Source organism: Rhinopithecus roxellana, chromosome 21 (assembly GCF_007565055.1).
Source record: "Rhinopithecus roxellana isolate Shanxi Qingling chromosome 21, ASM756505v1, whole genome shotgun sequence".
Lineage (NCBI taxonomy): Eukaryota > Metazoa > Chordata > Mammalia > Primates > Cercopithecidae > Rhinopithecus > Rhinopithecus roxellana.
This window is the reverse complement of record NC_044569.1, coordinates 14,591,304-14,615,279: the sequence shown is the minus strand read 5'-3', so window position 1 is coordinate 14,615,279 and position 23,976 is coordinate 14,591,304. Positions and strand designations below refer to the sequence as shown.

Below are 23,976 nucleotides of genomic sequence, written 5' to 3'. Positions count from 1 at the left end.
AAATACCTAGACATCTGCACTGGGGCATCCTTCTGATCCACCCAGGCAGAGTTCCTAGGCTGACTTTTATGTTCACATAATTCCTTTTATATATTCCTGCATTGCATTCATTAAATTCAGTTATAATGGCCTGTTCACACATATGCTGCTGTCTCTAGATAGGAGAACCATGTCTGGCTCATCTTTCCATCCTTCTGTCCCCATGGCCTGGGATAGGGCATGAGATAGTAGTATAGGCATTTAATAACTTTATTCATGAATTTTGTCATAAATAGATTAATAAGCATGAAGTAATAAAGTATAATATGTCATGTTTGGAAACAGTCTTTCTGTGCTTCCTGCCACAGATGTCAGCAGCCTGAATCCTTTACGTCATCATGCCTTACAAATATTCTATATTGGCTGGGCGCGGTGGCTCAAGCCTGTAATCCCAGCACTTTGGGAGGCCGAGACGGGCGGATCACGAGGTCAGGAGATCGAGACCATCCTGGCTAACACGGTGAAACCCCGTCTCTACTAAAAAATACAAAAAACTAGCCGGGCGAGGTGGCGGGCGCCTGTAGTCCCAGCTACTCGGGAGGCTGAGGCAGGAGAATGGCGTGAACCTGGGAGGCGGAGCTTGCAGTGAGCTGAGATCTGGCCACTGCACTCCAGCCTGGGCGACAGAGCGAGACTCTGTCTCAAAAACAAAAACAAAAACAAAAACAAAAAACAAGTATTTATGATACTGAAAAAGACTGTTATGCCCTAAATCATTTGACGGTGGTATTTTTCAAATGTCCTATTTTTAATTTGATGAGTATTTGCTCGACTAATGCTACTCCAAAACAGTATTTTTAAAAAAGGAGGCCAGGTGTGGTGGCTCATACCTATAATCCCAGCAGTTTAGGAGGTTAAGGCTGGAAGACAGCTTGAACCCAGGAGTTTGAGACCAGCCCGGGCAATATAATGAGACCTCATCTCTACAAAAAATAAAAAGTTAGCCGAGCGTGATGGCACACACCTGTGACCTCAGCTTCTCAGGAGACTGAGGTGGGGGATCAGGAGGTCAAGGCTACAGTGAGCTGAGATTGCACCACTACTCTCCAGCCTGGGTGAGCTACTGTCTCCAAAAAAAGAAAAAGATAAGAAAAAAAAAAAACAAATAAAACCCTCCATGTTTAAACCAAAATCATAACCAGATAAATAAAAGGAAACAGTTGTGTAGAGAATTCTAATCATATTTCTTGAGTGATTTTGATTGTATCAAGTTCATTAGTTAGATTTTCATTAGATTAAATGTAATAAAATAATATTCAATTTAGTAAAAAACAAATTAATGTTATTTAGACACATGATCATTGCTCTTTAAAAAATATTGTAGGCCGGGCACGGTGGCTCAAGCCTGTAATCCCAGCACTTTGGGAGGCCGAGACGGGCGGATCACGAGGTCAGGAGATCAAGACCATCCTGGCTAACATGATGAAACCCCGTCTCTACTAAAAAATACAAAAAACTAGCCGGGCGACGTGGCGGGCGCCTGTAGTCCCAGCTGCTTGGGAGGCTGAGGCAGGAGAATGACGTGAAACCCGGGAGGCGGAGCTTGCAGTGAGCCGAGACCCGGCCACTGCACTCCAGCCTGGGCGGCAGAGCGAGACTCCGTCTCAAAAAAAAAAAAAAAAAAAAAAAAAAAAAAAAAATATATATATATATATATATTGTAACTGCCGGGTGCGGTGGCTCATCCCTGTAATCCCAGCACTTTGGGAGGCCGAGGCGGGTGGATCACGAGGTCAGGAGATCGAGACCATCCTGGCTAACACAGTGAAACCCCATCTCTACTAAAAAATACAAAAAATTAGCCAGGCGTGGTGGCAGGCGCCTGTAGTCCCAGCTACTCAGGAGGCTGAGGCAGGAGAATGGCGTGAACCTGGGAGTCGGAGCTTGCCAGTGAGCCGAGATCACGCCACTGCACTCCAGCCTGTGCAACAGAGTGAGATGCAAGACTCCATCTCAAAAAAAAAAAAAAAGAAAGAAAAAAATTTGTAACATCTCCAGGCGTGGTGGCTCACGCCTGTAAGCCCAGCACTTTGGGAGCCTGAGGCAGGTGGATTACCTGAGGTCAGGAGTTGGAGACCAGCCTGACCAAAACGGTAAAACCCTGTTTCTACTAAATACAAAAAATTAGTTGAGCATGGTGACTCATGGCTGTAATCCCAGCTACTAGGGAGGCTGAGTGAGGAGAATCGCTTGAACCTGGGAGGCGGAGGTTGGAGTGAGCCAAGATTGTGCCATTGCACTCCAACCTGGGCAACAAGAGGGAAACTCCATCTCAAAGAAAAGAAAAGAAAAGAAAAAAAAAAATATATATATATATATAATGACATCAACTAAAAGTAGCAGAATATGAATTTTTTATAATTTAATTTTTGAGCCCACAATAAAAACAAAAACAATAACAAAACAATATAAATAAGTATCTAAAATATACTGAATGCCTACCTGCTAAACAGTTTACTAGGTACTTCAACATTATCTGATTTTATTTAAGCTCCTTTTTTTTTTTTTAAACTGAGTCTTGCTCTGTCACCCAGGCTGAAGTGCAATGACACAATCTTGGCTCACTGCAAGCTCCACCTCCAGGGTTCAAGCGATTCTCCTGCCTCAGCCTCCCGAGTAGTTGGGACTACAGGTGTGCGCCACCATGCCTGGCTAATTTTTGTATTTTTAGTAGAGATGGGGTTTCACCATGTTGACCAGGCTGGTCTCAAACTCCTGACTCAGGTGATTGCCCTCCTTGGCCTCCCAAAGTGCTGGGATTACAGGTGTGAACCACCACGCCCGGCCTATTTAAGCTTCTTAATCATCTGGAGTGCTAAGTGACTTTACCCCATTTTACAGATGAGGAAAGTTGGGATATGTGTTCCAAACACAATTTTAGGAGTTCATATTTGAGGAGGGCATGTATAAAATCAACAATGGGATATAGAAGGCTAAAAAGGAAATTAAATTTGCTTCATATCTCTTAACAGGTGCATGTTTAAGAAACATTGTACTCAACAGAGGTGCACCAGGTTGCCTTCTGCCTTCACTTAAGCACCCATGTTGGTTAAAGCTAGGAAATACCTGAAAATCTGTATTTTCAAAATATTTCGCATCCTTAAAGCTTCTGGGCTGGCATCTAATTTTGCATTTTGTTGAAACATTGCTAGAAAAATCCTTTGGCCGCCTTCTCAGTGAAACCAAACAAAACCCACAATGTATGCTCTTTCAACTTAAAGCATCAATGGATTCAACAAAACTGTTGTATATACAGCTGTGGCAATATTTACGTATGTAGGCATCTTAGTTGAATACCAGATTCAAACAAAATCAATACAAAATGGATTTTACAGTTAATTTTAATGGGTGTGATGTATCGTTTAAGAGGGTGTGATTTCCAGGTTCATAACATTAAGTGATTTCAGCAGTTGTCTAAATCAAAGTGTGTTCCAAAATGAATAGTAAGGTCAGACTATAATTTCAGACTGAAAATATCAAGGCCATTTTCTAAATTTGGGCTTGAAATACTAGAAGTGGCTTTGATATTACTATTGAATTGGCTTCAAAGACTGCTAATTAGACCATTGTCTTTAAGAACTGCCTTCTTATGCAATTTAATAGAGCTGCTTGTTCTTTAAGAGTAAGAGTTTTGTTTACATTGAAAACTTTCACTAGACTGCCAAAATAACAAAAACAAATACACAGACATTGAAACTTATACTCTTGAAAAACAAAAAGAAAAGAGGGAAAATAAATCAGTGACAAGTGGCAGATTATCATTTACAGCTTGCCTTTGACTTATAAATGCCTATTTCCTGCCCCAGGGAGGAGGGTGAAGGGTAGGTTATGGTGCTTGGGATGCACACTGTCTTCTGGATTATGCTAATTTGTCGTTAGGTGCTTAAGGCTGCTCATTCAGCACAGATTTGATTAGTTTTTGGCTATGAAGTTCAAAGATTTATGAGAAGTTTCTCTCTGGATAGCTGTGGTTGGATTCACTTTGGTTCTCTTTATTCAAAAATGTTCCTATCCTTGATGAGTGGTGACAAATGGCTTGCTCAGGAACACTGTGCAAGTATAAACTCCTTTGTAATAAAACACAATTAATATTGATGAAATCAGTCTTCAATTAGCACTTGTTTGTTGTATCAGCCTGAAAACCTTTCCTCTCCTCCCCACCTTCTGGGACTCAAAGAACAGACTGGGGGACAATCTCGTCTGAATTGAACACTCCAAACTGGGTCTGTGACTGGCCCCTGACAGATGCCACAGGTCCCAGAAAGGCGATCAGAGAGCCCTATCCAACAGGAGGAGTTGCTTCCCTCTAAGTACTCTCAAAGGGGAGAAGGAAGGATTTATGCTGGCTCTGTTTGTGGCTTTGCCCAAAATGAAACTCTCAGCAGTGTGCTACACCATGATTGTAGTGGAAGTGATCATTAGATATTGGAAAGAGGAAAGAGAGAAGGAGAGTGCCTACTGCCTTCCGTACGCTGTGTTAAGGGTTTCTCTCTAGCATCTAGTTTAGTCTCTGCAACTGCCCCAGGAGAAGTCTTTATTTTATTGGCGAGGGCACTGAAGCAAATAGCGGTTCCTTGTCAGACCCTTCCAGCCACTGATTGGCTTTTCTGTTGCCTAAGGTCCCCCTTAAACTTTCTTCTACACTGCGCAGAAATAGGAAAGGGCAGTTGGAACAGAGGAGGAGGGAGAGGGAAACAAAGAGGGGAAAAGAGAAACTTAAAAAAAAAATAAAAGTGGGCCGGGCGCGGTGGCTCAAGCCTGTAATCCCAGCACTTTGGGAGGCCGAGGCGGGCGGATCACGAGGTCAGGAGATTGAGACCATCCTGGCTAATACGGTGAAACCCCGTCTCTACTAAAAAAATACAAAAAACTAGCCGGGCGAGGTGGCGGCGCCTGTAGTCCCAAGCTACTCGGGAGCCTGAGGCAGGAGAATGGCGTAAACCCGGGAGGCGGAGCTTGCAGTGAGCTGAGATCTGGCCACTGCACTCCAGCCTGGGCGACAGAGCGAGACTCCGTCTCAAAAAAAAAAAAAAATAATAATAATAATATAAAATAAAAGTAAAAAGATAAATGTGAGAGAGCTCTGAGATGAGGCCAATGGTTGGTCACGTGAGGTCTGCTTTATCTGAGGTGAGGGTAATCCTGCGACGACAAACGGCTAACCCTTGGAAAATTCTTTCCACACATCTTCCAGTTTCTGGGTCTCATGGCTCCATCTCTGCCATTTCAGGAGGGTCCTGGTCTTAGGAAGCTATTTGGGAAACTCTCAATGCTCCCAGAGACATTACTGTTCTTTTTTTTTGGAAACAGGATCTTGCTCTGTTACCCAGGCTGGAGTGCAGTTGCACAAACCGCAACCTCCACCTCCTGGATTCAAGCGATTCTCCTGCCTCATCCTCCCGAGTAGCTGGGACTACAGGCACCTGCCATCATGCTTGGCTAATTTTTTGTATTTTTAGTAGAGACGGGGTTTCACCATGTTGGCCATGCTGATCTTGAACTCCTGACCTCAAGTGATCCTCCCGCCTCAGCCTCCCAAAGTGCTGGGATTACAGGTGTTAGTCACCGTGCCTGGTTGAAACATTTCTATTTCATAGGAATATTTTGGCTGGATGCAGAGGCTAAGGCAGGAGGATTGCCTGAGGCCAGGAGTTCGACACTACCCTGGGCAACATAGGGAGACCCTGTCTCTAAAAAAAAAAAATTTGAAAAGAAAAAAAATTATATAGTAACTTTTAGCCAAAAGTATAATGACAAGTGTCTGCAAGATATATCTGAGAACAGAACATTTGTTTGTTTAGTGTGGTGCTCCAGCCTCCACGTCACTTTTACAAACAGGATGTCTGGGTTTCTTTGCAGAAACAAGTTTCTTGAGTTGTGTTCTCAGTTTCTATAATATTCCATTTAGTATTCCTGACACACTGCCGCCTACCACGCTGGTGGAAGGAAGGAACTCCTTCTGAGAGACAGCTTTACCCTATCTCTGTCAGTTATCTGACTAACGTTTTGATTTCCAGTAGTAAAAATGTTGAAACTGGCCGGGCATAGCGGCTCACTCCTGTAATCCCAGAACTTTGGGAGGCTGACGTGGGGGGATCTCGAGGTCAGGAGTTCGAGACCATCCTGGCCAACATGGTGAAACCCCATCTCTACTTAAAATACAAAAATTAGCTGGGTGTGGTGGCGCATGCCTGGAATCTCAGCTACTCGGAGGAACTAAGGCAGGATGATTGCTTGTAGCAGGGAGTCGGAGGTTGCAGTGAGCTGGGATCACGCCACTGCACTCCAGCCTGGTGACAGAACCAGACTCCGTCTCAAAAAAAAAAAAAAAAAAACAGTTGGCCGGGCACAGTGGCTCATGCCTGGAATCCCAGCACTTTAGGAGGCCGAGGTGCGCAGATCATGAGGTCAGGAGATTGAGACCATCCTGGCCAACATGGTGAAACCCCGTCTCTACTAAAAACACAAAAATTAGCTGGGCATGGTGGCAGGCGCCTGTAATCCCAGCTACTCGGGAGGCTGAGGCAGGAGAATCGCTTGAACCCGGGAGGTGGAGGTTGCAGTGAGCCAACATCATGCCACTGCACTCCAGCCTGGGCGACAGCAAGACTCCGCCTAAAAAACAAAAACAAACAAACAAACAAAAAGTTGAAACTTCATTCTCAATTTACACTGGAGGTAAGTCCATCAGTGTCTGTTTATTAAAGGATTTCCCACAGTCTACCCTGACACACTGAGCACATGGCTTTGCTCCAAAAATAGAAAGACTTGGCTGGGCAAGGTGGCTCATGCCTGTATTTCCAGCACTTTGGGAGGCTGAGGGGGGCAGATCACTTGAGGCCAGGAGTTTGAGACGAGGCTGGCCAACAAGGCGAACCCCCAACTCCACTAAAAATACAAAAATTAGGCCGGGTGCAGTGGCTCACGCCTGTAATCCCAGCAGTTTGGGAGGCTGAGGTGGGTGGATCTCTTGAGATCAGGAGTTCGAGACCAGCCTGGCCAACATGGTGAAATCCCGTCTCTACTATAAACACAAAATAGCCGGGCGTGGTGGCATGCACCTGTAATTCCAGCTACTCAGGAGGCTGAGGCAGGAGAATCACTTGAACCCAGGAGGTGGAGGTTATAGTGAGCCAAGATCGTGCCACTGCATTCTAGCCTGGGAGACAGAGCAAGACTGTCTCAAAAAATAAATAAATAAATAAAAGCAAAAATTAGCCAGGCATGGTAGAGTGTGCCTATAGTCCCAGCTACTCAGGGGGTTGAGGCATGAGAATTGCTTGAACCCGGGAGGCGGAGGTTGCTATGAGCCGAGATTGCAACACTGCACTCCAGCCTGGGCAACAGAGCAAGACTCTGTATCAAAAAAAAAAAAAAAGGAAGAAAGACAGACACAATGACAAGGACAGAGTTCACCTACAGAGGGAACGACATCAATACATTAGGAATATTTTCAATACGTTAAATCCATTTGGGGTGTTTTTGGACACATTGTTTGTCATACTACGAACCACAGAATTTTTCCTTAAAATTTTTTTATTTTAGAGACAGGGTCTCGCTCTGTTGATGAGGCTGGAGTGTAGTGATGCAATCATAGCTCACTGCAGCCTCAAACTCCTGAGCTCAACTGATCCTGCCACTTCAGACTCCCAAGTAGCTGGGACTACAGGTATATGCCACCACACCCAGCTAACTATGACAAAATATTTTTTGTAGAGATGAGGGGGACTCTTGCTCTGTGGCCCAGAGCTTGGGAATACCTGGCCTCAAGCTATTTTCCCGCCTCAACCTCCCAGAGTGCTGGGATTAGAGGTGTGAACCATCGCGCCCAGCCCTCATTTATTTGATTTCTTCAGAGAGGCTCATCTGTTCCTATATTTAGAGACATGGAACTTTTCTGCAGAAGACAACCTTCATCGTTTTCATATGGGCTTTCAAAAGAATGTGATGTCCCTTTGGCATTTTGGATTCTCACCTACAAGGTATAAACATATCGCCTTGGAGACAAGTCTCGACACAGAACATGCGCTGGTTATCAGTGGCAAAGACTTGCATCAGCCTACCACCACGGCTGGCTCATCTTGCCCCTCCAGGCCTGTGACTGCTGGAACACTCCCACTCCCACTCCCCGTGTGCGAATACACCACTTCAGCTGGACCAAGAGTTTCTGGCTCGGGTGGCCCCTCCTTCCCTGGAAAGAAATAGCTGCCTATAGAATATCAGAGCCATTCTGACTCAGGGGTGACTCAGCTCTTCCATGACCTGTGTTCCCACTTCTCCTTGATAAGGCCAATGTTTTGGTCCTACTTGTGAAAATACGTAGCCCTACATCTATCTCCCTGCTCCAGTATCAAGAGAAAAGACGCTATTCAGAGAAATATTTAGAAGATTCTTGTGGAATTCTTGTTGTGAGTGGTTTTTCCTTCTCTGCCATTGGTGCGACTGTCTCCCCCTTCCCTCAAATTGCTGTCTGGATGTTTCTCTCTTATCCGAATTTTCTTGGAGTTGGGGATTATCAGTCTAAAATCGGAGGTGAGAATGGATCAGTGTTATCGATAAAACTTTGCAATTATTTCTTTCAAACTGAACTTTTTCCCTGTTCACATATTTTTCCTCATCGCAACATAATCAAAGCATCGATGACTGTTTCTGTTTAAATTCAAAGGACATTCCACCTTTAACCTTAGCATTCATGAGATACAAAATGGGTTTTTCTTTCTGCTGATTTAAAAAGCTGATATGAAGCTGCACAGTGCAGAAGAGGGCACCCCTGCTCCAGAAAAGAAGAAACAGAACTGCCTGCCATAGACACTTGGTAGGGAGTGGCAAATGGAATCTTGGTTTGTTTTTCTCTTAGGACTTTGACAGTTATTTTTCCTTGAAAAGAATAAGAGAATCTACCTAAAATATTAATACTATTTTCAGAGCTCTAGGATAATACAGAGTCTTTTTTTTAAAAAAAAAGGAAAGAGGTTTCATTTCTGACAGTGGATTTCTTCCACTGATGTGCATACTCTTTGATATGAAAAGCTGTATGAAACTGCCTTGAATTCATTCCACAGATGGAAAGTTGCAAGTACGGTAATTAGCTAAGCAGTGGCAAGGCCGACCATCTGAGGTTTGATTTCTCATCAAAGATAGTGTCCGACACACGTGCCACTGAGCATGCTTGTAGGAGTTCCACGTTTCAAATGCACTGAGAATGCATGCATGGAACACACATCCCCCCACCCCAACAACCGCACTCCCAGGTTGCCCCTGCACACATATATTCTAACACGGTTACAACACAGCATGCTCCCGAGCCTCAGACAATAAGCTGCCCAAAAGATGCTCAAGCAACAGTGGCAGTGGGCCTGACCTCTGGTATCCGCAGCCACTCCAGAGAACTTTCTGTGAGCCCCAGGGACTCAGAGGAGGCCGAGTGATGAGGAAGGTGGCCAGAGGCTGCCAGACAAGCCCCAAGCAGTCATTCTGCTTCCTGCCTTCATTTTCCCTCAAACTCTCATCTTTCTGGAGAGAACAGAACCCTGTTCTGGGGGTGCAGACAAGCCATGACACCCAGTAGTAACCTCTAGCAAAACAATAGTTTTAAAATTACTTAGTGCTCTCTTGACTTTCCGATTGTTAAAATGAACATTGTATTTTGTCGCTGTATCCTTTTGTTGTAAGTGGAATACTGCACTCAAACCAAGCAGGCAATGTAAAACTATGACTTCAAAGCCATTCCTTGATAAATCATCAAAACAGCCCAGAGTGAACAGCTGTTATCTGTAATTCAACAGATAATTAACTGAAACTCAACGCTGAAATTGCTACTGGGAGTTTCCGCAGCCAAGGTCATTCTCATGGTGCTGCTTGATTTTGTTTCTGTGTCTCTTATTTCTTGTTAGGCAGGCAGGAGCTTGGATTGTCCTTCAGTAAAATTCCATTTTGATGGGTGAAGGGAACTTGAATTTCTGCTTGGCCTATCAGAGGCCTGCAACTTGCACTTTCTCCCTGAGGTGAGAAGGTTTTTTTCTTTCCACCCTGAAACACCGCTGCCTGCACCTTTTGCTTAGTTTAGAGCAGCAACATACTTTCCGCCACAAATGCCAGAAATACTGCCTTTTCAACTTGGTTTTGTAAAATGTGATGGTACTAAATCCACCAAAGGGATAGGGCACCCTCACTTTGGATTTGCCAGTCCCATGGGTACATAACTGACCTATTCTCCCACCTCCCAACCTTGAAACTCCAGCCCCCTGAATGGCCTCACCACTCCAACCCCCAGTGCAATTTCCCACTTCCCACCTCCATGCATTGCCCATTCACCAAGCCAGCCACATCTCCCTTTAAATTAAAAACTCACCCGAAAACCCACCACCTCTTCCATGCAGCCTCCCCTGATTAAGTGAGGAGGAAGAAACCTCCAAAGCATGACCGACAAACTCCCAATAAATGAGAACACACGCCCCCCCCCCCAAACAAACACAGAAACTCACAGAAGAAGAAAGTGACACAGTCTCTACTTTTGATTTGTGAAACTCCTATGAGGCTAAGGAGATCAATTTTACACCAATAACCAATTCATCACTTCAGAAAATGAGGTCATTTTTCATATTCTTGGGGTTACTCAGCAAAACACTTTGCTTTGACGTCTCTTTTGTACTTTCCTCAAATCCTTCCTTTTCTTCTCCGCTTTTTGAATGCATGACTGAAGGGAACTGCCGCTCACCGACATGGACAACAGTAAAGGAACTTGGTCTTCACTATGCCTGGTGGTGGTGGGCCACGCTGCCCAGGAGGAACCCGCCATGAGACTGGCAAATGCCTTAACCATCTCATTTTCTCATCAGGGAGAAGCCTTAATGACTCTTTAGGCCCACATACTTCCTGGGAAAACACGTCTGCTCTGTTGGGACAAAGGACGCTCTAGACCAGGCTCTGCTGAAAGATCCAGGGCAAAGGTTCCTGACAAGACCATGTCCAGCCTCAAATAAGGCCACAGAAGAGCCCAGGCTCTCTGAGGAGCACCGGCTCCGAGGCAGTCACATCAGGAGACAGAAACAGACATGTTGGTGCTGCCCTCTCAGGTCATTGCAAACGCCACTTGAGGAGGGCTGAGAGCTTTGTAGCATAAAATGACCAGAACAAGGAGAAACACAGATGCAATGGCAATAGCTGGCAATTCGCACATGGCGTCAAACACCACTGCCACAGAAGCTTTTTAGCTACAAGCCGCGCTATGCAACCTTTAAGCAAAACATTATTGATTTTGTGGTTGTAAAAACATACCTTCAACTGCAGAACTCAGTTTTATGACACCTTGAACAAAAACAAAAAGTGGCAGTTATACAATGGACCCAAATCGCCTTTTCCAGGCTTCTCATAACACACGCATGCTTCAGACCTGGATTTTTCTTTTTCCTTTTTTTGCTGGTATTGCAAGAATGTAACTAAACAAATATCAACTTCAAAAATAAAATAATGTTTACTCTTAACCAGGTCTCATGGACGTCTTCTTTTCCCCACTAAAACCATTTGGGGAAATTTTTCACTACAAATGGGATCAAACATGTTTTTGGATGGGACAAAGGCCAAGTGTGTCTGAGTGACTTATTTCTGTGTATAAATTATACCAGATTATGGATCAATAAAAGTTCACACAATAGGACGCCAGGGACAAGCACTTCCTCTATGGTACTGTATATAGAGATCATTCGATGCATGTTAGGACAGAGTTTCTGTTGAAACATGTAACAGATGGTTAAAAACCATGGTGTGGGCCGGGCGCAGTGGCTCACGCCTGTAATCCCAGCACTTTGGGAGGCCGAGGCGGGTGGATCACGAGGTCAGGAGATCGAGACCATCCTGGCTAACATGGTGAAACCCCGTTTCTACTAAAAATACAAAAAAATTAGGCAGGCGTGGTGGCAGGTGCCTGTAGTCCCAGCTACTCGGGAGGCTGAGGCAGGAGAATGGCGTGAACCCTGGAGGTGGAGTTTGCAGTGAGCCGAGATCATGCCACTGCACTCCAGCCTGGGCGACAGAGGGAGACTCCGTCTCAAACAAAACAAAACAAAAACAGAAAAACCATGGTGTGATCTGGTAACTTTCTTCTCTGGGATGGTTGGGGCAGAGCCCTTTTCTTGGTCTGATGGGTTTAGCTTTCAGCTCCCGCAAGCGAGAGACTGAACAGGTTATCTGAGCAACTCAAGTTGTTCATGAAGTAAGTCAGTACCCTGACTGATATTTGTGCACCTTTTCAGTGAATTTTTTTTTTTTTTTTTTTAAGACAGAGCCTTGCTCTTTCGCCCAGGTTGGAGTGCAGTGGCGTGATCCCAGCTCACTGCAAGCTCTGCCTCCTGGGTTCACGCCATTCTCCTGCCTCAGCCTCCCGAGTAGCTGGGGCTACAGGTGCCCACCACTACACCCGGCTAAGTTCTTGTACTTTTAGTGGAGAGGGGGTTTCACTGTGTTAGCCAGGATGGTCTTGATCTCATGACCTTGTGATCTACTCGCCTCGGCCTCCCAAGGTGCTGGGACTACAGGCGTGAGCCACTGCGTCTGGCCTTTTGGTGAATTTAAAGGTGAAAATATCAAACTAAGATAAATCAGACCTTTGAAAAGCATTTTTTATAAGTCATAGTTATAAATAAATAATATTATCTAATCTTATGCAATAGTCATGATCATTTAGGCTGAACAAAAATGTCTGCAGTTTCATTTGGTTGAAGTCCTGGTTCTCTTTCAAACTGGAGGAGTTTGCAAATACAATTCTTTTCAATACTGGTAAATCAAATTGGTATTAGCATGAACACACACTGATTTTAACAGATTATGTTCACATCGCTCTTCCTTATGACTTTCTGGAAAAGCTGCTTTGAAGCTTATTTCCTATTGAATTTCATCTTTCCTGCATAACCAGTGGTGTCTAACGCTGGTCCAACGTTGAACAAGAAACTCTCTAGAGGAGGAAGTATGCATATATATGTCCATATGTTTATTATAAATTTTGCTGATATGAAGGATATGTGGCACACAGTCTACAAGTAACAGTGAAATATACAGTATTCTTTACGGCAAATTCCATATAGAGAACTGGTTGCCATGGAATTCTTTAGTTCATCTTGGCCAAACTCTTGTATCTGTAGCCAGCAGTTCAACCATGATCAACAATCATTCATTCAGTTGCATCCCAGTTTACCCTTTTCCCAACAAAGTTACTGTTACTATATCTTTTATGTGTATAAATTATTTTTATTAAATTAAAGCCTCTTTCAGCTTCAATACTATGTCAGTACTCATACCATGGCGTATTTGTCAGTGTACATAAAGTTGGGCAGAGATGTGCAGTGACCACACCAGCATGTAGTCTTTCCACCATACGGGTATGGTAGAATGTAACCTCAAGAGCATGGATAGAAACATGACTAGGAAATGATGAGTTTTAAATATTTATAACTTTTGTTTTTGATATAATTTATCTAACTGTAAGTTATACATTTTAATTTGTAGTAATGGGCTTCCAAAATGTCTGAAACTATAACATCTGGCTCTTGCAAGCTGGTATGAACCCGCTTTAGGGCACCACTGCCATAACTGATGTTTCTTTCTGCTCAGGCCCAGGGAAGACCTTGAACTTCAGGATCCTCCCTGAGATCTTCATAAAGGGGGTTATAATGTAACTGAACAAGACAAATGGAAGTAAACTTAGGATTTACTATTATTTTGCCAGTTATTTCAAAACCTGTAAAGCCTTTCATTGCAAAAATAAACTATGCATACATCGTCTTAGAAATAACAGTCATTGACAATCAACTAGTATAATCACAATATCAATGGATTTGACTGGATTTGACATTCTTTTGGTCAGGCAACTAAACCAAGATGCAAAGTCAGGTACAAGCAATTGACTTATTAAGCAATGACCTCATCTTTTCAGAGTAGAATTCTTATATACATCAGAATAACAAGTTTTTCAGCCATATTCATTTTTGAGCATAATCATGGTGTCAGCAAATGTCATTCAACTGAAAAGATAACAATGTGCTCTGATCAGTATGTAGAAACGGGGTTCATGCAAGAAAACAAGAAAATTTAAACAAATTCTCAGGGAAGACAGGGGTGGCAGTGAAGGACAGCCCAATAATCATTCACTGACTTGGGAAAACAAGGTAAGCTCAAATACAAACAAAAATGAGATCTCTCATTAGAAACCTTATTTTAAGAAAAACATGTGATTCATTAGCTCCAAATAGACTTTTCGTATATTTTTAAACCCCAAGTCAAATTATTCTGTATAGTAGGGTAGGCCTTTTTATTGGGAAGTTAAGTATGTTACAGTGAAAATTTAGAATGAGCTATATCTACTTGGACACCTAATATTAACATGATACACAAAATTGTACAACGAGTGGGAAAGATCATTTATCTCAAAGTGTAAACGTTTTTTAAAAATTTGAATATTTAAGAGGGGATTGATGTTGATGTTAAAAAGCTACACATAGCACTGCTGACTTCCAGGACACACAATAGACATTATCTGGTGAGAGGCTGACATTGACATGGCCTGGAATTCAGGGTAAGCCGTAACACATACATTTTTGTATGTATATATAGACACACACACACACACACACACACACACACACGGATGCTACCCCTGTCCCCTTGGTTTCTTTTTCATAGTCTACAGAAGTGTTTGAAATATACAATTGAAAACAACAACAAAAAACAAACTCAATTGTTTTTCTCTCAGCTCAATATTTTCTTTTTCTTTCTTATTTTTTGAGATGGAGTCTCCCTCTGCCGCCCAGGTTGGAGTGCAGTGGTACAATCTCGGTTCACTGCAACCTCCGCCTCCCAGGTTCAAGCGATTCTCCTGCCTCAGCCTCCCGAGTAGCTGGGACTACAAGAACGCCTGACTGCACCCAGCTAATTTTTGTGTTTTTAGTAGAGACATGGTTTCACCATGTTGGCCAGGATGGTCTTGATCTCTTGACCTCGTGATCTGCCTGCCTTGGCCTCCCAAAGTGCTGGGATTACAGGCGTCACTGCGCCCAGCCTATTTCCCTGTTTCCTCTACTTCATCTCACATGACTTTTCCCCTTATTCCAGACCCATTAGCCACATGGTTTCTCTCTGTGCTTTGCAATGCTATTTCCTTTCTGCCCTTGGCTAGTGTACTTGCTGCTCACTCTCTCTTGCCTGCTGCCCTAAACTGCTCAATCTTCCTATAGCCAGCTCTTTCCTTTTGTTCATATTTGACTTCAACTATAACTTCCTCAGAGAGTCTTCCTTGATTACTGTATTTAGAGCAGGCCAGAAATAACTCTCTCCCCCATTGCTCTCTTTTATTTATTTATTTAATTTTTATTTTTCAAAAGGATGGCGGGGGGCGTCTCACTTTGTTGGCCAGGCTGGCCTTGAACTTCTGGGCTCAAGTAATTCTCCAGCCTCAGCCTCCCAAGTAGTGGGAACTACAAGTACATGCCACCACAACTGGCTTTCTTCTATTTTTTAAAAATAGCACTTATTGCTGTTTGCAGTTATCTCATTGATTTTACATCTGCTTCCTTGTTTACATCTGTCCTCCTCATTAGAATGTAATCAGAATGAGAGCAGGAACCTGGTCTGTTTTCTTTGCTACTGGAACTCCTCTGCCTAGAAGTTTGTAGCATAGAGCAAACACACAAAAAATATTTATTGAATGAAAAAGTGATCATTCCCGAGTATCCTCAAGGAGGATCTTATCAATCCCAGCAAATGTACTTCAAATATGTTATTTCAATTATGGATGTTATTGAGCTGAGTACTCAGATTTCATTATATTGACCACTGTCTATTTCTACTCAGAGGCTGTTCTTTACAAGAAGTTAGTCAAAATCTATGTGTAGAGTGAATACATGTAACTTATAGTAAATCTTTAGGTGTTTTAGGGTTCCAGTGTTGGCAAGGTCTCTGAGAAGTAAGTTTATCGGCTACTTGGAGACAAAATTATGCCCTAAATGGACTTCAAGAAATATTAGTTAGTTAACTTTATATTCAAATACCTCAATAATCTGCAGTTCTCTTGACTCAACTGTCATCACCCTGGGCCAAATTATGACAGCAATGTTCACAGGAAACTGTATGATAAGGCACAATAGAGAAAGAGGAACTAAAAAAGAACTTCAGCCTTTAATATCCCTTTTCTAAGTCATTCCTTTGCTGAAGCTGGAGTGACTTTTTCTAAAGCTCATGTAATAGCCTTCCAAGTCTTCTTTTATTCATTTATTTTTTAGATGAACTTTCACTATATTGCTTAGGCTGGTCTCAAACTGCTGTGCTCAAGTGTTCCTCCTGCCTCAGACTTCCAAGTAGCTGAGATTATAGGCATGTACCACAGTGCCCAGTGAAATTCTTTTTTTTTTTTTTTTTTGAGACGGAGTCTTGCTCTGTCACCTGGGCTGGAGTGCAGTGGCCGGATCTCAGCTCATTGCAAGCACCACCTCCCGGGTTTATGCCATTCTCCTGCCTCAGCCTCCGGAGTAGCTGGGACTACAGGCGCCCGCCACCTCGCCGGGCTAGTTTTTTGTATTTTTAGTAGAGACGGGGTTTCACCGTGTTAACCAGGATGGTCTCGATCTCCTGACCTCGTGATCCGCCCGTCTCGGCCTCCCAAAGTGCTGGGATTACAGGCTTGAGCCACCGCGCCCGGCCGAAATTCTTAAGATAAAAAGCTTTAACATTACCTGCAAAACGCTCTATGATGTCAGTTACAGATGAATAAAAATTGCCACAAATTCTTCCATACTTCTCCCACAGAGAAGTGGAGGCTGTGTCTCCTCTCCTTGAATCTGGGTAAACTCCGTGGCTGCTTTTGACCATTAGAATACAGAGGAAATGATGCTCTCTGCCCAGATCTCATGAAACAGGCAGCTTGCCCTCTGGTCTCATGGAGCACTCCCTCTGGGAAGCCTGAGACAGCAGGTTACAAGTCCTGAGACAGTTCTGATGGAAAGGCCATGTGCAGACACTCGGATAAACATCAGCTGAGCCTAAGCGTCAAGTTTAGGCAGAAGGAAGAAGCTGTAGGCCGGGCGCGGTGGCTCAAGCCTGTAATCCCAGCACTTTGGGAGGCCGAGACAGGCGGATCACGAGGTCAGGAGATCGAGACCATCCTGGCTAACACGGTGAAACCCCGTCTCTACTAAAAACCACAAAAACTAGCCGGGCGAGGTGGCGGCGCCTGTAGTCCCAGCTACTCGGGAGGCTGAGGCAGGAGAATGGTGTGAACCCGGGAGGCGGAGCTTGCAGTGAGCTGAGATCTGGCCACTGCACTCCAGCCTGGGTGACAGAGCGAGACTCTGTCTCAAAAAAAAAAAAAAAAAAAAAAAGAAGAAGCTGTAATATCTTTTTTTTGAGACAGAGTTTCACTTTGTTGCCCAGACTGGAGTACAGTGGCACGGTCTTGGCTCACTGCAACCTCCGCCTCCTGGGTTCAAGCAATTCTCATGCCTCGGCCTCCCGCGTAGCTGGGATTACAGGCACCCGCCACCACACCTGGCTGATTTTTTTTTGTATTTTAGAAGAGATGGGGTTTCACCATGTTGCCCAGGCTGGTCTTGAACTCCTGAGCTCAGGCAATCCACTCATTTCGGCCTCCCAAAGTGCTAGGATTACAGATGTGAGCCACTGCACCCAGCCAGCTGTAAGGTCTTGAGGAGACTGTTGGTGAAGCCTGGGAGCACCGAAAATTGTCACTGGGGCTTGGAGAAAAGGTAGTGGCAGAGAATTTGCCAACATTATCACTTGTAGTAATGTGGAAAATAGAAAATATACTCAATGAACCCACGGATTTTAGTAAGAAAATTTCTAGGCAGAATGCTTAAAGTGCCATTTTCATTTTAAAAGTTTTTTTTAAAAGCTACACAAATAAAAGGTGCAGGTAGAGAAAGACAAGTCAAAAAAGAACTGTTCAGTTTTCCAACAACATTTGGAGACAATAAAGAGCTAGAATGTGTTGAGTAAAACAAAACAAAACAAAACAAAAATTGTTTTAACATTCCTAAGGGGTGGCTGTAAAATACTTTTCTATGCCTGTACCTCATAGAGTTTCTAAAATAAACAAAAAGGCTTTTAAGAATCCTAAGGGTATTGTCCCACAACACCCCAACTCTGAGCCCAGACCAAAGAAGGGACTGTTTTGAAGAGAATTGTGGATGTGTGGTTCATTTAACAGAATGAAACCTAATAAGATTCAAAGGATGCCCACAAAGATTACAAGAGAAGTGTATTGGTAGACACATAATCAGCTTGGAGAAAGCAGGCAGAGGTAAAGTGCAAAGAGTCCTTAGAGCCCCCAGACTTTTATGGGTGAAACATAGATTGAGAAGATTATTCAGCTGAAACTGCTATTTCCTATGGAAAGGGTACAACTCAGAAGGTGCAACAAGAGTCTAGAGGGTGGATCCAAGAGCTGCAGAGAATCATTCTAGAGAGTATCACTGGGCCCTGTAGCCAAGGAATTGGCAGCATGTGAATTTCACACTTGCTATGGTAATGCCTGGCATATAGCTGTTTATCCGCTCTTTGAGTGGGAGTATCCCAAGCACTTATCCCATCCCTGTATTATCAGTATATGTTGGGCATATATGAGGCAGATACCTTCTGTTTTTAGTTCACAGGTCTTCATATTGAGAGAAATTGTAGTAGACAACAGCATCAAATGGGCCCCATCAGCAACTGAACCTTATTTAGATGGTAAGAACCTGAATCTCAAACTTGAGCTTGGGATGAGGTTTTTGAAGTCTTTAGAAGGGGTGAGTATATTCTGCCTTACAGAGGATGTGAATAATTTGTGTCCAGAGGCTGAAGCATGGATGACTAATGATGGCCACAAATTATTTGAAACTCTTTCCATTGAGAGGTGGCATCTTCGTTATTCCCTTTGATCTGAGTGGGCTTGTGGACTGCTTTGGTCATCACCAGGAATATGATGGAAATGATGCTCTGCCAGCATCTGGGCTCAGACCTTAAGACCTTAAGATTTCCTATCTCTTGGATAGGAAAGGTCAATCTAAACTGGAAGCCGTGAACTGACATGTAAGGAGTCTTAAAGCCGCAAGGCTGCCAATTACAGGTGCTCTAGTCAACAGTTACCATATTGCTACTGATCAGGAGCCCACACTCCCAGCCATTGAAATCAAGGTGCCAGGCATGTGAATAATGCCGTCTTGGACTCTCTAGACCAGCCTAACTGTGATGGTTAGTTTGTGCGTCAACTTAACTGGGCCGTGAGGTGCCCAGAGATTTGAACAAACATTATTCAGAGTGTGTGTGAAGGTGTTTCTGGATGAGATTAACATTTGGACCAGTTCATTGAGTAAAGCAGACTTCCCTCCCTAAGGTGGGTGGTTCTTGTCCAATCAGTTGAATTCCTGAATAGAACAAAAAGGCCAAGTAAGACAGAATTCTCTGTCCCTGCTGGGACATCAGTCTTCTCCTCCCTTTGGACTTCCACTTGAACTGGAACTTACATAATTGCTCTCCAGGTTCTCAGGTCTTTGGACCCAGACTGGAACTATACCATTGGCTCTCCAGGGTTTCCAGCTTGCTTGCTGACTGCAGATCTTGGGAATTCTCAGCCTACATAATTATGGGTCAGTATACATATATATACACACACACACATATATGGATATACTATTTCTCTGGAGAACTCTGACTACTACACCAACTTCTAGCTGAATGTGAAACAGAAGAATTGCCCAGCTGAACCCTGCCTACATTCCTGATTCAAAATCATAAGGTATAATACAATGATTGTTTTTCAGCTGCTCCACATTGGGGTAATAAGGTATGTAGCAACAGATGACAGACATAGTCAGCTGTGCATACATTTTCTGGCTACACATGTGCCCTGTCCCTTAGCTCTTGGTACTCCAGCCACATCACCCTTTCAGTTCTACTAATATTGAATGCAGAATTAGCACGTGCCGTCCCTCACCCTTCTTGATCCTTTGACTCCTAGCTAATGAGGGTTTTCTCAGGAAACTTCTCCCTGAGCCTCTAGATTAGTCACTTTGTTACAGTAGATTCTCCCACAAGAACTGTTTGTTTCAGTGCAGTTATCTCTGTGATTATTTGATTGACGCTAGTCTCCACCCCAAATGGTAAACTGCATGAGAACAAAGGGTAAGACTGCTTTTGATCACCAGTGAATTCCCCGAGTTCAGCACCATGTCTGGACATAGTAAGTGCGGAATAAATATTTGTCAAGAAGGTGAATGAAATATTTGAAGCAGCTGATAAAGACTCCTTGCTCACCATAGCTTTTAATAACCATGTCAATATTCTTTTCTTTGCACCTTGTGAAAATCTGGGTTCTCAGCCATTGTAACTGGGGAAAGACAGTGTGACTTAATATGAGGCCACTGGTCCTGCTTTGCTATTGTCTGTGAAGGCAGCTAAGCACAACTGAAGTTGCTGGAGTTCCTTTTTGTAACCGCCGGGGAAGAGGAAGCACAGGAGAGCCTCTGGGTGTGTGGGCGCAGGAATGCGTAGAGAAAAAAGTAATCGGTGCCTGTTCACATTTATATCTTTAGTTGGAAATTAGAGAGCTCTCCTAAAAGTCTAAAGAAAACCCTGGATGCTCAAACTGTTTAAATTGCTTCTCAATTTAAGTTTAGAAACAATTTGTTACTAGATCAGGCGCTCTTCCCCCACCCACTCCCTTCCTCTACAAATGGAAGAAGTAATTGCTGCTTCCTGAGTCCTGATCTTTAGGTAAATTCTGTACCTTCCATAACCATTGCTCTCAGTATTATTTTCTCAATACCTTATCTGTATTCCTACTGTTTAAAAATGCATCCCCCTACTTAGCTCTATGGATATGGAAAATACATGCTCCGCTGGAAATAGTCCTTAAAATATCTGCTCTACTTAAAGATTAGTTTATCATTTTTGCGGTGTATAAAATAAGCCCAGGTCCCTACAAGTGCCCTTGTAATTTCCATTTCATAAATTTAAAAAACATTTTGTTTTACCTCGTTATATTTCTCCTAATAATGACCTCCAAATGGGTCTGTGTACAATATTTCATTAAATGGGTTTAGTAGGGTTTCAGCTGGAGAAAAGAGGATTTCCATTTCTCCATAATATTCTTGCTTTTTCAAGAAGAAAACACCTCCACCGTAGCAGGGCTAATATGTAGACAGGCATATTCCATATCATTTACGTAAGTTAACACATTCTGAGGCCCTGCCCATTTCCATTTCTCCGATTTGTCCTCCCTCCCTGAGTGCACAATACTGCATTTGTCCCTTTTGAACATGTAACAGATTAAAGAGCTGGGCAGGAGGCAGATGTAGGGGCACCTTTGATCTCTCATCCTTGGAGGTTAAGGGAGGGCAGACACCTGGCGGTTGCCGAGCTGGAAACAAAACACAGGCCCGGACTGGAATTACCTTAAAGGGAGCCCGACTCCAACCGCAGAGGCAGCTGGAAGCACTGAATGGGCACCGGGGGAAGAGAGCCCCGCGGTCAGGCACGGGACGCAACAGAGTCCTAACAATGTGATCCAGGCTAGCCCAGAGTTGGTTAGAATAATCCCTTCTACGCAGAAAGACCCAGGAAACTTTCCAGGAAAGACTAGGCAGCCGCATTAAGAAAAAATGAAAAGTAAATCTTTTGCAAATAATATCACAAAACTTCCAGCTGTGCACAAATACTGAAGGACAATTTTGATGACAATGCAGGAAGCTTTCAAAGAAAGGATTTTAAAACATATTTTTTCCTTTGCGAAACTCTTTTTAGTAAGGATTTCACCTTTGCCCCAGGATGCTGCCAATGTTCTTAGTCAAAGCCAGACCCGAGTTTCCTATGATTCTTCGGTGAAACTGCATTGCCCCCTGGCGTTTGTGTGCTGTCGTTACGCCACACATATAAAGCCCAAAGAACACCTACCAATCCCAGGAAGGATGCAGCTCATTGTTTCATGTACATGGAGAAACCTCTCTGAAAACACAGGATCAGAGAATGAAGCTCTAAATGGCAAATCTAGACCCGGTTTGACAAGACATGGAATGAAACTCTGCAATTGAAACTCCTTCCTTTTCCATCCTTAGAATCTCCTGAGATGTTCAAGTAGCTCTGGAAAGAAACTGATTAGATTCTAATCTGTCAATTTAAAACGTTTTTTTAAAACAATTTGTAAATTTGTTTTAGAGATAGGGTCTTGCTCTGTCATTCAAGCTGTAGTGCAGTGGTGCAATTATAGCTCACTGCAATTTTGAACTCCTGGGCTCAAGGGAATCCTCCTGCCTCAGCCTCCGTAGTAGCTGGGATTACATGTGCCCACCACTACACTCTGCTAATTTTCTTATTTTTCAATTTTTTTTTTTCGAGATGAGGTCTCACTGTGTTGTTCAGGCTGGTACTCCTGACCTCAAGTGATCCTCCTGCTTGGTTTCCCAGAGCTCTGGGATTACAGGCCTGAGCCACTGTGCCCTGTCACTAATCTGTCAATTTTTTTTTTTGTTTTTTTTTGGAGACAGGGTCTCAATCTGTTGCCCAGGCTGGAGTGCAGTGGTGCATCTTAGTTCACTGCAACCTCCACCTCTCAGGCTCAAGCGATTCTCTTGCCTCAGCCTTCTGAGTAGCTGGGATTACAGACATGCGTCACCACCACCCAGCTGATTTTTGTATTTTTAGTAGTTGAGGCCATCCTGGGCAACATGGTGAAACCCTGTCTCTACTAAAAATACAAAAATTAGCTAGGAGAGGTGGTGGGCGCTACTTGGGAGGCTGAGGTAGGAGATCGCTTGAACCTGGGAGGCAGATCTTGCAGTGAGCTGAGATAGCGCCACTGCACTCCAGCCTCCTGGGCAACACAGTGAGACTCTGTCTCAAAATAAATAAATAAAAAAAAGAAACAGAATGTTCTACATAATATTTGACATGTTAGTATTTGTACAGCATCTTTGAACAAAGGCTGACAAATCCTCCGTACAAGTGATAGATAAGTGTTTGTTGAATGAAAATAAATATTGTACAATTTCAGTCTTTAAGAAAGACAATGCAGACTGGTTTTACGATTCCACACCTTCCAGATGTTTTTCTTATTTTGCACTGCATCTTTAAAATCTTGCATATTATTGATACAGGAGTGCTGGGAAGGGAAGAGCGTGATCCCTTTGAATGATACGGAAGAGGGGAAGGAAAGTGCTGGGTACAGAAGGGCGTGGTCCCTGGCTAGGGCTCTATCCCCACGACCTAGGTGAGGACAGGCACTCCCGCCTTCCTGCCCAAATGTTGCATTTTCCAAGCCCACCTTGGCCCACCACAACCCCATCCTGCGCCCATAAAAACTCGAGACCCTAGCAAGGAAAAAACACAAGCGACTGGACGTCTTGAGAAACACATCGGCAGAAGAAGACACAAGTGGCTGGTCATGTGTCTGGTCATTCGAGAGCATGTCTGCGGAAGAGCACATCCATAGACTCCGGCGCGGCGGCAGGCCATCCACCCGCGACAGGACATCCACCCGCGACAGGACATCGACCGGCGACCTGCGGAATGAGGCGGAGTTTGGCCGGGGCAGTCAGAGGAGAGCCGGGCAGCGAGTGGCCCAACTCTAGGGGAAGGCCTTCCTCCTTCTGGTCTCCTCAAGGGCTGAGAACTACTTCTACTCAATACAACCTTCCACTCATTCTCCAAGCCCCCATGTGATCCAGTTCTTCCGGTGCACCAAGGCAAGAACCCGGATACAGAAAGCCCTCTGTCCTTGTGATGAGGAAGGGGATCTAACTGAACTAACACAAGCTGCCTATAGACGGCTAAACTAAAAGAGCACCCTGTAACACATGCCCATTGGGGCTTCAGCTGTAAACGTTCACCCCAGACACTGCCGTGGGGTCGCAGCCCCACAGCCTGCCTGTCTGTATGCTCCCCTAGAGGTTTGAGCAGGGA

The 23,976-nt window shown here is 43.9% G+C and overlaps 1 protein-coding gene and 1 long non-coding RNA gene across 9 annotated transcripts in view; one reads left to right on the top strand and one right to left on the bottom strand.

Moving 5' to 3' along the window:
* Nucleotides 1-23,976, bottom strand: part of DLGAP1 (DLG associated protein 1) — a 971,529-nt gene that overhangs the window by 152,268 nt on the left and 795,285 nt on the right. For 4 of the 8 annotated variants that reach the window (XM_010353207.2, XM_010353209.2, XM_010353210.2 and 1 more), the window contains one exon: nucleotides 11,317-11,346. The exons of the other annotated variants lie outside the window; for them this stretch is intronic. In XM_010353207.2, the coding sequence (XP_010351509.2) occupies nucleotides 11,317-11,346 (30 nt within the window). The remainder of the gene's footprint in view (nucleotides 1-11,316; nucleotides 11,347-23,976) is intronic. 8 annotated transcript variants of the gene reach the window in all.
* LOC104654132 lies at nucleotides 8,646-11,522 on the top strand. Its single transcript, XR_746789.2, has 3 exons — nucleotides 8,646-9,210; nucleotides 9,933-10,043; nucleotides 10,742-11,522. It is a non-coding gene; the product is annotated as an uncharacterized LOC104654132 (long non-coding RNA).